The following is a 15,281-nucleotide window of genomic DNA, read 5'->3' on the forward strand; positions in this document are numbered from 1 at the left end:
AGGAGCCTGGCAGGCTACACCAGTCCATGGGGTCACAAAGAGTCAGACACAACTAAGCAACTAATTCTTTCTTTATTCAATAAAAATTACTTGGAAGAGTAAATTTTTTGCCTGCCACTTCTGAGTATGTTATCAGACTTCTCTAAAGAGCATATTTGTAAACATTTTAAAGGAGTATAAGAATATTAAACTGAATAAGAAATCCCCCCCAAATCTCTTCCTCTTCCATGGGCCTGTATTTCAAAGTGTTTATTTCTCCCTTTTTCCCTCAGGAAACAAGTTTGGTCACCTTAGAGAGATCAAGATCAAGTGGTATGGTCTGCTCAAGTGTGAACTAGTTCTAAGGTCTCAGCCCTGCTTTACATTAGTTTATGTTGCCAGCATGAGACGGTGGAATCTGTGGAAATTTTCGTTAACAACTTAGAAAAGAAAAATCCTCCATATTTAGATGTTGGTTTTACTACTAAACGGTTATCTTTCAATGTCTATTTCAGTATGTATTTCACTACTGGCTCAAAATGTGAAACAGTGTGTGTTGGCATTTGAGCACTTGTTTAATGAGCCATGTCCAAAGTTAGAAATCATGCCTTATGGCACCTAGTCAGTTGTGCAGATGGTTAGTTTGCTTCTAATATTAGTACACGAGTGTTTATAATTTCAAGATGATGTTGTGCATTTAAATTGGGTGTAATTTAATTCTGATAAGTAAATAGTGTAACCAACATCTTTCAAATACTCCAATTTCAGGTATAATCCTAAAGCAGGAGGACATTTCTCATTGATTTTTATAAAACTAAAAATCTAACAAATGTTGCCAAAAATTAGTTTCTTTGGGAATAGGATGCTGAAAAGTAGTTTTTTCCTAAATTCACCCAACATTTTCAGAACTGCCTAAATATGTTTAATAACATTTAAATTATATACTGTATCTGTTTAAAATAACCATTTTTTACTTTAGACAACAGGATATTATTTTGTTTATGCCTTAATATGTATTAAAATAATTTATAAGTATTTTTACTTACAGAGAATAAAAATAAGCTGAGCTGTAAATAACATTCTATTTTTCAAATGATGTACACGGCATGTTAGGCAGGGTGACTCTGACCTTCAAGGGCATGATCCATGGCCTCATCCTCTATACTGTGACACTATTTTTTAAGCTTGTAGGTTCTTTTATCTTTTTTTTTTTTTTCTTGTTCCAAACGGCATGTGCCAAGAAAGGCCAGGCTTATTCCAGATGAAAAGTATCAAAGGTATTCATAGGGCTTAGAGAGGAAAATAGGTGGAGAGATTATTACAAATAACAATTATAACAACATATAGGGGACACCGAAACTTGGTCTTTAAACATAATATATTTGCTGGACAAGACACAGAGAAGTCGATGCCCACCCTGGTGACCAGGGAGAAATTCAAAGTAGAAGGCGCCTAGTGTATCTGGTAGGAAGTAGCAAGAGCTGAAATGGGGTAAACCAGGGCTAGAATGTAACAGAGGTCACTTGGACTTTTTCCTCTAGAGAGTAGGAACCATCCAGTGGTCTTAAGCAGGAAGACAACACCAGATGTCTAGAGAGAAAAGGAAAAAATAATCATGGTAATATGGCTGACTGATTATGGATGACAGATAACGAGGAGAGACTAGTCATCTTTGCAATATTCAAGGCAAAAGAGCACTAAACCTTAATTTAAGACAGCCACAATAGAAGTATATATAGTACCGGAGCCCCATTAGAGGGAGAGGTGAGAGAGAAACAGGATTGAGACATGATTATGAAATTTCTTTTTTGGGAGATGACATTAAGGCTGACACCAAAGACCCGGAATATATTTCTGCGTGGACCACGCCCCCCCCAACCCCCCAAATTAAATTTACTCTCTGAGAGGCAGGGCAGCCAGGCAACTGCAGCCGTCTCCCACACCGCAGGCACTGTAGGAGAGACAAGGAAAGGTGTGGCCCAAGCGGAGTGAGAGGGAGTGCAAGGCTGTGTTGAGCAGAGACCATTCATGCAGTGCTCCTATACAAAGAGGACCGAAACCTACATCGCACTCTTGCCACCTCACCAAAACATGACCTTAGATCCTGAGGTGACAGTGGGACTCAATTTTACCTGACACAGCTCTGTCCCATTCATGTTGTCTTGTGGCATGGCCTGTATTCTGAGTCCATGACTTAGCTCTGAGTCTCTTATTTCCTCATCAGTAAAGCAGCGCTAATAGCACTCACCTTGTCTACATCTCAGGACTATTGTCAGGCTGTAATAGAATAATATAGATAAATAAGTGTCCTAAAACCCTTAATACAAAATACTGTATAAGTGTGGTTATTTTAGTACCTGGCCTTTTGTGAAGTTGGAAGATGTTGAACACAAAAACAGGTTTTTGAAATTAAGACTTGAAAGAATGGCTAGGATATCTTGACCTCTCAGATTCAGAAATCATCTGTAAGGGAGATCAAGGCAAAAAGGCTGATGTGTACATCACTGCATAAACCCTGTGAGTGTGATATGGCCTCATAATCAATCCAAGGTGTCCTTAGGTGCATCAGGCCATCTGCTCTATTTCCTAAGGAGTGCAGCCACTTCTGATGGATCCCACAGCTACCAGAAACATTATTAGGGAAAAACTGTCATCATTACTCCCCAGAGAAGGATGACAACCCACTCCAGTATTCTTGCCTGGGAAAGAGAGGAGCCTGATGGGCTTCAGTTCATGGGATAGCAAGAGAGTCACTATAATTTAGCAAGAAATCTTTTATGCTAGTAAATCTACTAGCCAAGAAAAGAGGATAAAAATCATATAATGAAAAAGAAGCATGTTGGTTTCAGTAAATTGTTAAAATTGGATGATACTAAGATGTTAATAAAATAATCCAGTCTTTAAAAGAAAAAAGAATGGCTAGGATATAAAAATTTTACATAAATATACTTAATAGGTTTTTGAAACAACACTTTTCTATATTTTTAAAGTATAAACCATTTGGTCTAATATAGACAAATACCTAATAACTACTGATATGGAATATATTTTTAGGAAAAACATTCCATCTACATCAAAGTAGTTATTTCTATTTCATGATCAGCCACATTCCTTCCATTCTTTAAATCACAGTGTATGAAGTTCAGTTTCAATGCTACTAATCTACAAAGTCCCTTAATGCAAACATTATAATTTCAGTGATGTCTCAAGCAGATGTCATCTGTCTCCTAGAAACCCTAATCTAGCAAAACATTTCAATGTAAAGACTAGTTTCTATTTAACTTTTTAATTTTGTATCAAAAGATATCATTAGAGATGACAATACTCTGTCAGAGAAAAACAGCTTGCAAAAGGACCTGAACCTAACAGAGATTAAAGACACCCTCATTCATGTATAGGCCAGGCCACCAGCAACCTGCTAACATGCACCGACAGAGCCGTCCCTTCCTCCTTTCCAGTGCCTCTGAAACACGTGGTCTTCTAAGCCACCATAGCACTCTCTCCAGCAGGGCCTCTCCCACATATGTTCAGAACTTTTAAAACATAGGATTTTAGAGGGAAGCAGAGGAAGAGAAAAAAGTCAATACATAAAGACAAACTGCTAAGAAGTGGTTGTTTCTGGGTAACAGGGATAAGACTTCAGGCTTTCAACAGTTTTTACACTGCTGGCTGCTAAGAACAGAGAACAGCAATGTAGATGCGGTCCTATGTGCTTATGATGGTCACCTCCTGTATACTTTCTGAAAAACATCCAAGTTGAGATTTAAAAGAGTTTATTTTCTTTATCCAAAATTTGAAGAGAACATATTTGTTTTTGTTACTGAATATCTCTTCCCTTTATTTCCTAAATTGTATAGGTAATAGATGCTTATTGTAGGAAATCAGAAAAGTTTAGAAGTTTGAGGAAGCAAATAGAAATCTTATAAATCTCAACTTGGATGATTTTCAAAAAGTATATGGGAGGTGACCATCATAAGCACATAGGACCACATTTACATTGTTCTCTATTCTCAGCAGCCTTCAGGGTAAAACTCTGTTGTAAGCCTGAAGTTGTCTAGGCCTTTCCCTTCCTCTCCTATGATAAGCAGAATTTTGGCTTCAGTGATCTTCTTATCCTGACTTTAATACCTATAAATATGTTATGTGACTTGGGGAAAAAGAAACTTTTTACATGAAATTAGGTTTGCTTACCAGCTGACCTTAAAATAGGGAGATTATTCAGGTAAGCCCTATTTAATAGCATGGACCTGATAACCAGAGCAGTCAGAGAAGTAGTGAAGAAGAGGCAGGAAATGTCTGAAGCATGAAGCCTTTGTTACTTGCTTTGAGTATGAAAGAAGCCATGGACCAGGCAATGATGCTGGTCTCTAGAAACTGCAAGTGATTCCCAGTGAAGAGCCAGAAGGGAAACAGGCCTGCAGTCCCACAGCAGCGTGGAACTGAATTCACCACCAACCTGAATAAGCCTTGAAACAGATTCGGCCCAGAGCTTTTCCCTACTGCTGCTCTGGTTGTCGGCCTGTGTTGACTTGATGCAGAAACACCAGCTAAGTCCACAGAACTTCTGACTTACAGAACTGTAAGATAATAAATTTGTGTTGTCACTAAGTTTATAGTAACTTCTTATAGCAGCAATAGGAAACTAATACAGTGGCTAAAGTTAGAAACTACAGTTCACAACAAGGAAGACAAAAGTGGACAAAGATGGTATGGAATCTCCAAGGGGTCAGCGGCAACCAAGTTCTACAACAGCTTTGTCTGCAGCTATTAAATGACATGCAGAGTATCAATGATTGAATAGAAACAAAAGAGCTTTCAAATTAACCACAGACTTTAATTTGATTTTGTGAAAAAAGCTTGGAAGTAATCATTTCTCTTTTGTGTTTGTTACCTGTGAGCTTGTACAGTGCAAATATTAACTAGGGAGAACCTGTAACTATGAAATGCTGTGTAATTCAAGAGGACACCCATAGCACACAGTTGCTTGGAAGACAGATCCTTCCACTGATCATTTAACATTCACAAAAAATATATATATATATATATAACAAAACTGAAATTTTCATCTATGGTTATTAAAACACAAAAGCACTAAGAGTCTGGTCTTTTTTTTTTTTTTCTGTTTCTTAAATGAATTATAAAACATGATCCCAATTTTAACAGTTAAAAAAATTACCTTACTAGATATGTAATCAAGTGCTTTGATGGGTAAATCTATCAGCCTATGGAATTTTTTCCCCAAAGATGTTCCTGAAGTTTTTTTGAACAATATCCAATCTTATATTTTCTTATGATTGTCACGGACACAACAACCTAACGGCTGTCAACTTTCAGTTTTGTTTGTTGCACTCCAAAGTCACTGTGTGATATTTAAGCATATATGATACAGAACACAAGCATTCTTCCTAAAACAATATTAAGATTACTATGCTCAGAGTTCACAGTTCTATAACAATTTTACATTAAACACTCAAAACATTTTACAACCATAGATATTTGTGAGTAGTCTGGAGAGAAAGCTGTAATTTGGTATGTTAAGGCATCTTCAGCCAACATATTAAGAAGTTCTGAATATCTCTTGCAACAAAAGACAAATTTAATATTTGAATATTTGATATTTTCAAGAAATTTCAAGTCACTTAAAATAAGAATGCCATGATTTGTGAAATTGTGTTCCTAAACATTTTTCTACTACATTCTTACCACATAACTTACCTTAAAATCAAGTTACTCATCCTATTAGTATCAAAGATATCTATTAAAAAAAAAGGAATTTACATTAAATATGATGATAAACCCTGTATTTAAACAAGGGCCTCCAAACAGTTTCTCACACATATCTGTGAGGTAGGTTATTACCCATATTTTATAGATGAAAACATTAAATGAGGTTAAATGACCTGCTGCTGCCACAGCAGCCAAACTGAGAATCAGATTCCAAATTAGATTTTGTTCTTTGCTCTGCATTATTTATTTCCCTTACAAACTTTTTAAAGGGTTGAAATATAAAGATTGCTATTCATTGCTTTCATTTTAAAACCATGAGAAGGCAGCCAAACATTTACCAAGGTGACTTAAAGAGTGAACGACATAAACAGACACACCTAGTGAACAATTTCTGACAATGACAGTGAGGTCTGGCCAAAGGAACCCAAAAACAAACAGGCAAAAGCAAACAATGTGACTGTGGAGGACAGACAAGTAAAAATAAGAAGAATTAGGGAAAAAACACAGTTTAAATAAGTTTTTAACTAATTATTATTCCTACAATTTAAGAGAGAAGGCACAATTAATTAAGGTGTTTTGCTTCTTTAGTGGGATCTATTTCTCTTTTCCACCTTAGGAAATCATTACCTGTCGAGAAAAATGGTTTTTCTTTGTAACAAAATTTAAAAAGGACTTTTACTTGTGAAAAATGCAAGCTTAAATTAACAGCAAAAAATTAACTGTGTAGTTCTCCTTGGGTAGAATGTTCCTATTCCTTCCTTGAAATTATAAATCAACACAAAGTAGCAAACCTTGAATTAAAAAATTCACACTGTATGAACCTTGTCAAAATTCTATATATGTTTTAAAGTGTTGTCATGCTAGAATGTTCTATAAACACTTCACTTTTTCCTCCAAAGAGCTTTCTACTCTAGAATTTCCTTAATTGCACTTTTTCAAATGTAACTTAAATTTACCTACCCTGTTTGTCCAGATAAAATCATGAGCTACTTCCATAACATCTGAACTGCTTTATATATAAACAGTAGTTACAGAAAATCACATACACAACCATGGCTGCAAACTGGCATTGCTGTGCAAGGCTGGCAGTAAACACTGACTCGCAAAATTAACACAGTCCCACAATCTGATCACTTCTAGACCCAGACTGATTCTTATCAGGTTATGGCTGAAAAAGCTGAATTAACACTTAATCTAGTCTATACTGTGGGTCCTGTTCTTCATGTTATTACTGTTCAGTGGCATCAAATGCATTATAATTCTATATGGAAAAAGCTGGTAAGGATGCCAGCAACTTGTGTAAATAAGATATACTCTTAAAAGCTCAAACATAAATTACATTTTAAATTTCTATAAGGTCTGGAAGAATCTGTATCAAGCTGATAATACTTGGTAGTTTATGAATAGAAATATACTTTATGAGAGTAGTATCTTATCATCTAATATACATATGAAATGAAAAATTACCAATTTGTATATGAAATTTAGACAAGCCTAATTTAGATTAATAGTCAAAAATTATGATAATTTAAGATAGGAGTTGGGGCTGGTTTTACTTTTTAAAAAAGCACTGTGCTATAAGAATCACATAAATAAAGTTAAAGAATCATGGCCTAAAAAATTTCTTCAGTAGTTTTAAGCACCCTCAATAACTTAGAAGTACTTAACAAAAATCAATATATAATCATAAATACATCTAGTTAGTACAATCAACTCACTCAAATAAACTAAAAAATATTAAGACTACTTCATGTCACTCTAAGACTTGAAAGCAATGCGTCTATGTTTATTTTTATTACTTAGCTACTAAGATGTTTCAGTGATTCAGACTGTTTCCCCCAAGGGAAGGGGGCACATAAAGAACAGTGATCATCATTGAACATTATATGGCATTAAAGCTTGTGAAAAGCTTTCTGGTCCTGCTTTCTCATCTGGAAAATCATTAACACACAAGGTGGATAATGTATTAAATAAATTAAAAAATATGGAGGGTCTGTGGATCTAAAGTGACATGAAAAGTCACTCAGTCGTGTCCGACTCTTTGCAACCCCATGGACTGTACTGTCCGTGAAATTCTCCAGGCCAGAATACTGGAGTGGGTAGCCTTTCCCTTCTCCAGGAGATCTTCCCAATCCAGGGATTGAACCCAGGTCTCCTGCACTGCAGGCGGATTCTTTATCAGCTGAGCCACAATCACTATTAAAATGTATGGAACACTTCCATCATTCCAAATTTGTCATCTTTTGCAGTATGGCAAATACACATACATGATATTAATATTTTAACATGTTTGGTTTCTGGATGATTTTGTCATTTATATTCCAGGGGGCAGCTGCGTTTAGAAAAACATTCAAGTATGTATCTTCAAAACACCTTGCCAAGCAAATATAGATCATTCACATTAGTATACAATCTCTCAGCATGTAAAAAGTGAATACTAATACAAATCATATGAAAAGGCAGAGAAGAGACAATTTTAAAGCTCAAAGGTAACCTAGGGGTCTTTTAATCTCTCCCTTCCACTTCAGAGGTTATAAAAATGAAGCCCAACACAGGATGTGACTTACAAATTGCACAGATCCCTCATCCAGAATTTTAGAGTCTCTGAGATCTATTATTTTAAAAAAGTACATTCTCTATTTAAAAAGTCACAGAGTGACAAAAGTATCAGGTAAAGAAACGCCAAACTGAAAACGTGGAGGTCTTTTAAAAAGAAATAAAAACAGACAAAACTGTGAGTATGTCTAGCATTTAGATACTTAGATTTCACAGTCATTAACAAGACTTTAAACTATTAATCAGTGAAGAGACAAAGATGCAGTGCCTATGGCAGGCAGATTCCACGATCATTTAGTTTATAAAATCGAAGGTACATTGCTTAGATTAATTCAATAAAATGTACATTTTCAGATAAATCCAAATAGTCAAAGAATCTGTAACAGTTGTTTATGATTATTTTCTCAATTATGTCTCATCTAATATAAAAATCAATTTGTATTCCCTGAGTACAAACTGGCTAGGGAATAAGAGAAAGCAAGCCCAGGATTATGTAACTGTCACAGGAAACCTATTTGCAGAAAGGAAAGGGGAGAACCGTCTGTCCTACATATAGCCAATTGCCTGACATGGAATACTGTTACTTCCGAATAATTTAGGCTCCTGGATTCTCTTTATGGCTAGCAAGTATCAAGGAATGCAAACACCAGAGGTTACAAAAGAGTCTCAAATGTCTGTTTATCAAAACAAAAGCCCAACTTGTAATAGTCTGCCTCCCACCCTACATATGTAATTTGGGATGTTGTTTGTTCCTTCACTGAAGAATAACTGGAATTAGATCTAAATTTGGTGTGTTCTTATATAAAAAGTGTTCAGAAAATGTTCACTGAAATGTACACTTTCTGAAAGAAGGAATCAAAGCTATTGACTCATTACCCATTGAGCCAAAGCATTAGTCACTAGTCTCTTACACCATTTTTACAAGTAATCTTATTTAAGGTTTTTAAATTATCCATTCAACACAAAAAAAGAATAAATTTTGCTCTCCACAAAATACCAAACCTGATTAAGACAATCAAAGTGCTATGAAATAAGTTGTAGGCATGCAAAATTCCACTAACCCAGTGTTCGCTCAAGATGAATATGTATACAGGTTAAAATAATTCTGATTTCGAATCAGATTCTCTCCAACAACTGATAAGGGCAAATGAAATCCTACTTTTATTTTTATTTACCTAATTATGGCAACCTGGTAGATAATTTTCTTAAAATCGTATTTTCCAAATATGCTTTTTCCCCCAAGGGATAGTAAGTTTAAAACAATGTTTAAATTAATTTGGACAAAGCAGGATTAAACAAATTTAAATGATTTTCTTTTTCCACAGAAGGACTGGTCAAAGTCTTTAATGGTCACATCCTTTGTCATCTTTAAGCAGGAGAGTAACATGTTTCATTTATCAGACTTGCTCAATGAAACCCCCTTTCTGCAGAGCATCTCAAAGAATGCAGTTTCAGAAATGCTGTTCTAGAACCATTATGGACTCCTTTTCCATGATATAGCTAAGACTTTATCTGTAGCCTAATAATAGAGTTCTCCTTCAAAATCATAACATGAAGAAAGTGTTCCTACCCCAGGTCTGTCTACCACATGCCACATCCACACTCATCCAGGTTACAAGACTGAAATGTGGGAATTTAGCAACTGATTCTTTCCCTTGTCCTGCATGAGCTGCAGAGAGACTCCTATGAAGATGTTCTAGACCTATCATGCTGGACTGAGCCTCCTGTAATCTTCTCTCTGCATACCAATGAATCACATCAGCTACATTCACAGAAGAGCTGTCTCTAAAAACTTCAGCATACAAAAACCCAAACTGTGACCCTTGGTTCTCTGAAAACACGTAGCTATCGAAACATAGATATTCATAAATACTGGCAAGAATGAAAAAATAGTATATAATTTTTTAACTTTAAAAAACATGATGGCCATATAAAGCAATTTTAATATGTTTCTAACATCTGATTCATTAAACTAAGGAAGTTAAAATGCCACTGGATTCCTTCTTATTGTTTCTCTGCCTTCAAAATTATTAGGGATTTTGTCATTGGGAGTAAGGAGTCAGATTAATTTATTTTGAAGGTCATCCCATTATGAGGTGGCCCTGTGTTTCCCAGAAGAGGTATTTACACATTTGTTGGGGCCAAAATTTTGCCAGATGTATATACACATCGAGATTAATGCAGCAGGACTGCTTATCCCTATAAAAATACACACAAAAAAGTATACTTTGATGCCACTAGATGGCAATCTTTCAAAGGTTTAAATTTTTAAAACACCTTAACTGCAACCCCACTCTCTTTTTCAAATTGGCAAACAAGGATTCCTTGTATTTTGATATTAAGTCATACTTAAAGTTATGTAACACCATTTTTTAAACAATACCAAGCGGCACACTGCAGACTCCTGGCTCGACCCTCTTTAGAGACGGACGTACTTGTCCTTCCCAGACACGAGAGAGATTTGGTTTAACATCCTCATCTGCTTCTTGGTAGGAAACACGTTACTTTTGGCAAAGAGAGAGCAATCTGTCAAGGAAGTGTTCACTTTTTGTTTTCAAGAGCTTAAACACTTAATCATTTCTAGGGTAAGTCAGGTGAATGAGACTGTTAATTACAACATATTGAACAAGACGAATAAATACAAATTAGATAAATTACACATAATTTAAAAATTAAATATTTTTTACTAAAACAGAATATAATCAATGGGCTATTATCTACCCTGCTTTTTATATAGGGTGTTTTTTTTTTAAGCCTTAAAAAAACTTGCACAAAGCCAAAAAAGAAAAAAAAGTTTGGTTTTCCTTTAAAAGCACTGGTATACAAATACATATATGTATATATGTAAACAACACATATATTTATTCAAGAGAGATTTTTTTTTTTAATGTTTAAGGCTTCCCTGCCCTAACAGGTTCAACAGTGAAGGTCACAAGCCTACCAAGCTTTGGAAGTACACAAAAGCCCTTAAGGCCAGAACAGTGTTTCAAATTGGATGGCTAGCAACCAAGATGTAGAACAAAGACAGAGAACCAGAGAAGATTTCAAAACTAAGTCCATCAGCCACTAAGGATCAAACAATAAGCAAAGACAAGGGTGATTAGGGAAGGTGAGGGAGTGGGGTGACTACAATAACAAACTTCTGATGAGTAATTAGCATTACAGGATGCAAAAGGACAGGTACACACTCCTCACCACCACACACAGTAAGAGACCAAAGGTAAAAGTTCTCTTTAAGGGACGTTGACATTTTGCTTTGTTTCATTTAACTATTTTATCATGCTCGGTGGAGTACAAAAATAAATACAGTGAAAAAGAACTTGAGAAAGGTAGATTTTGAAGGCATGTTGTAAAATGATACAAGTTTATGAAAAAGACAAAAGTTATAATTCCAGATGTTCCAGTACTGAGTAGAACCTTGAAGGCTCTCTTATATGTTATTCAGGAAAATCTCAAGATAAAACCTCTGGTTGGTTATAGCTGTTTTGAAGGAACCTGGAAATAACCATTACCTGTTTCAGGACCACAGCCCTTCTGTTGAACACTGGGCAATATCTGCAGAAACTGCTAGTAGAATTTGGTTCTAAAATTTGGGGGAGGGGGAGCTGGCTCTTAAGATTTCAACATTTAAATACTATCTTACCAATATTTATGTTATTTTTAAATCTTGTGCATAAACACAGCTTAAAGCCTGCTGAAATTTACGAAGCAAACAGGATTTACCTACACTAAACAGTAAAGCAGGATGTTGCCAAACTACCTGTTGACTGAGATAGTTCACCAGTAAAGGTATATTAATCATCTATAGTGAATCCACAATTTTAGGTTAACAATAACCTTCATAAGTGTTCACATATTAAAGACACTGCCTACGTGAATTTATAATAGGCAAAACAGAATTACAGATGTCTACGGTACATAAAATGTCAGACTTTTCCTTTTCAGTAAATTTCAATGGTACTGTGTCCCCTGAAGACAGTCACGGCTCTCAACCAGTACTTCAGAGTATGTGATAGCCATAAGTAAAATAATAATTTAAAGAATATATCTGATTTTCACAGTGCAATAACAGAAAGAAAAAAACTAGGGAAAGATCATCAGCGTGCTAAAGTAGTGATCAGACTGGCACACATTTCAAAAAAATCCATGGTGTGACTGCCCAGGCGAGGTGAGACAGAGGACGACATGCTTCCAGTCAAGGAGCCCGTGAGAGAGCCAGGGAGTGAATGGCCCTCTGCAGTTCCAGAATCCAAACTGGACCGTGGTCTGTGTAAGCCAGCAGCAGAACAGGACCGCTGAGGCGTTGAGGAACCAGACCTCTGCTCCACCACCTCATCTGAAACGGACCAAAGAAGAGCAACTTACATGAACAGTGTAGTCCCCCCAGCCCTTCTATGAAGGTATCTTATTCAGAATATTAAGTGAACACATCTGACCTAGAGCATCCTGGGAGCCAATGTCATGTTGCAGTGTTTTAGGAGTAGGGGTGGCAAAAGCTTTTCCCTCCCACAACTGTGAAGGACATCACTAACCAACTGTAACACTGCCACACAGTCAAAATGTGACGACTAAATCCTTCTCAACGTACTCTTTGACAGCAACCTCGAAGTCAAAGGTCCCTGATACCCTTTTATCTGAAGAAAGCACACCTTTGGAGGATTATTTTCTTGCAGTATATCACAACAACAAAAAATAATTAATATAAAAACAGAAGTTACAATTGCACTGATTCTTCAGAGCACACTGCAATTGCCTGGGGGAAGGGGCAAAGGAAATCTTGTGAAAAATGCTGATTCCCAGTTTCCCAAGGACCCATCTTCAGAGATTCAGATTTTCTAATTTGGGAGAGTTCCCAAGAATCTGCATTTTAATAAGAACTCTGGATAATTTTGAAAAAGGTGTTCTAGGAACCATACAGATACAACTATAGTTGATGGCAGTTTAAGAATAAAGTTTAAACTGTTGAAAACAGCTTCCTTAACTCTGAACTCGGTTTTCCTCTGATTCCATCCAGCAGTGGATTCTTGGTTTATTCTGCTCACATCCTACTTGGGCCTCTGAGCAGAATAAGCACATTTGCTCAGCCAAGTATGACTCTCAACTCATACTAGATCCTTGGACATGACCAGCTCCCCTGACTCCTTTGTCTCTTGGATGGCCATGGGCATAAAATCCAACCCAAATCCCAGGAAAGGACTATCTAGACACCAGGGCTACCCAAGATAAAAGAAACTAATCAACAGGGAATTTTAGCTATTATAAATAATAATGCTTGCTGATAAAATATAAAAGGAGAAGTGTGACAACCTAATTCAGCTAGTTGTAGGTAAAAATTATTTCCCTATTATTCCTTATTTTCCTCCACAGTCAACACTTCAAATGACTTTTTTTTTTTTTAAAAAACGAGGAAGCACTTCTCCAGAAGAAGTGCTAGATTAGAGATTTTCCTCATCTTCAATCCTTTTGTTTCACTTACATTCTTAGTTAAATCTAGATTACTAAAAACCAGTATAGAAGACTACCCACCATGTCTTTGAGATGATTTAATATCTTGTCAACTAGTGCCAAGTTTTATCTTCTCAGAGCTCATGCTTGCATGGCTTCCTTACCATCAATGCTTTTAAAGTCCAAAAGATAGCTTCTATTGTCAACCAGGTACAGCTGTAAGCTCATTTTCACATAATTGCCAGTCACTGGATTTCTTCTTCTTACACGTAGATGGTATGCATTCACTACCTAAAATGAAAAATCTTCTTTATAAAAAAACATTCAAAATAAAAAACTATAAAATATTTCCATTACTTTTATTGCAAAGAATAATATCTAAACAAATAATTGGAAGGGTTGGGGTAGAGAACAAATTTCTGAATGATTGTGTTTTACATTACATAGTAGTTTAGTATTTATTTAATCCCCACTAACAGTACTGTGTGGGGAACTGCTGCCCGCTCCCGTATTCCTTCCTGGAGAACTCCATGGACAGAGGAGCCTGGCAGGCTACAGTTCATGGGGTCACAAAGTTCATGGGGACATGACTGACTGACTTTTGCTTTCAACAATACTGTGTACAGCAATTAAAATTGAAAGGGAACTCAGAGATTCTAAGAGTCTAGCCTTCATTCCAGACACGCCTCCACTCTAAACCATATTTTGGTTGCCAAAATATTTTGGTTTCCCTGTCTCAGTTTGAATACCTTTAACTATGAATATAGAACAGACAGAAAAAGGAGATATAACATGTTAATGGTTTGAATCAGGCACTGTTAATAGGTACTGTCACAAAGTTTAAGTATCATAGTAATCTTGTGAGGAAGGTATTATTTGCCTTTTGAGGATAATAAAACTGCAACTCAGATAAAGAAGATTCTAGTGTTCAAAATACCTTATCAAATTAGTTCCAAAAATTTCTCAGTAAGGACTTTTAAAGACACTAACATGTCTTTTTTAACTAACTAAATAAAACTGTTCAGAAAAGGGAGCTCTTTCTTAAATGGTATTAAGGAAATATTATTGTTTATTCCCTCATTGTTCAGTTGGTAAAGAATCAGACTGCGATGTAGGAGACCCTGATTTGATTCCTGAGTCAGGAAGATCTGCTGGAGAAGGGATAGGCTACCACTCCAATCTTCTTGGACTTCCCTTGTGTCTCAGCTGGTAAAGAGTCCACCTACAATGTGGGAGACCTGGGTTTGATCCCTGGATTGGGATGATCCCGTAGAGAAGGGAAAGGCTACCCCCTCCAGTATTCTGGCCTGGAGAATTCCATGGACTGTATAGTCCATGGGGTCACAAAGAGTCAGACATGACTGAGCAACTTTCACTTTCACCGTTGTTTATTCATTCCATATACAAATAATGAAATAAAAACATGTCAAATGAATATTTACATGGTATGTTTGAATATGTTTTTCTTCCCTTAAAAGTACATTCACAGTCCTCAAGAAAGGAACAACAGTAAAAGACACTTGAAAATGAAAAACAGATCCCCCCAACATATAGTCAAATAGAACTGAAATGAA

At 36.1% G+C, this 15,281-nt stretch overlaps 2 protein-coding genes across 3 annotated transcripts in view; one reads left to right on the top strand and one right to left on the bottom strand.

Moving 5' to 3' along the window:
• FYB2 (FYN binding protein 2) overlaps positions 1–5,074 on the top strand; it is a 77,586-nt gene extending 72,512 nt beyond the window's left edge. The window contains exon 17 of the mRNA XM_020904309.2: positions 273–5,074. Within this exon, the coding sequence (XP_020759968.2) occupies positions 273–294 (22 nt within the window). The 3' untranslated portion in view covers positions 295–5,074. The remainder of the gene's footprint in view (positions 1–272) is intronic.
• Positions 4,793–15,281, bottom strand: part of PRKAA2 (protein kinase AMP-activated catalytic subunit alpha 2) — a 73,012-nt gene continuing 62,523 nt past the window's right edge. For both annotated transcript variants that reach the window (XM_020904411.2, XM_070468113.1), the window contains 2 exons: positions 13,872–13,998; positions 4,793–12,598 (listed from right to left, as the gene is read on the bottom strand). In XM_020904411.2, coding sequence (XP_020760070.2) covers positions 12,360–12,598; positions 13,872–13,998 — 366 coding nt within the window. In that variant the 3' untranslated portion in view covers positions 4,793–12,359. The remainder of the gene's footprint in view (positions 12,599–13,871; positions 13,999–15,281) is intronic.

This window comes from Odocoileus virginianus, chromosome 5 (genome assembly GCF_023699985.2).
Source record: "Odocoileus virginianus isolate 20LAN1187 ecotype Illinois chromosome 5, Ovbor_1.2, whole genome shotgun sequence".
Taxonomy (NCBI): Eukaryota; Metazoa; Chordata; class Mammalia; order Artiodactyla; family Cervidae; genus Odocoileus; species Odocoileus virginianus.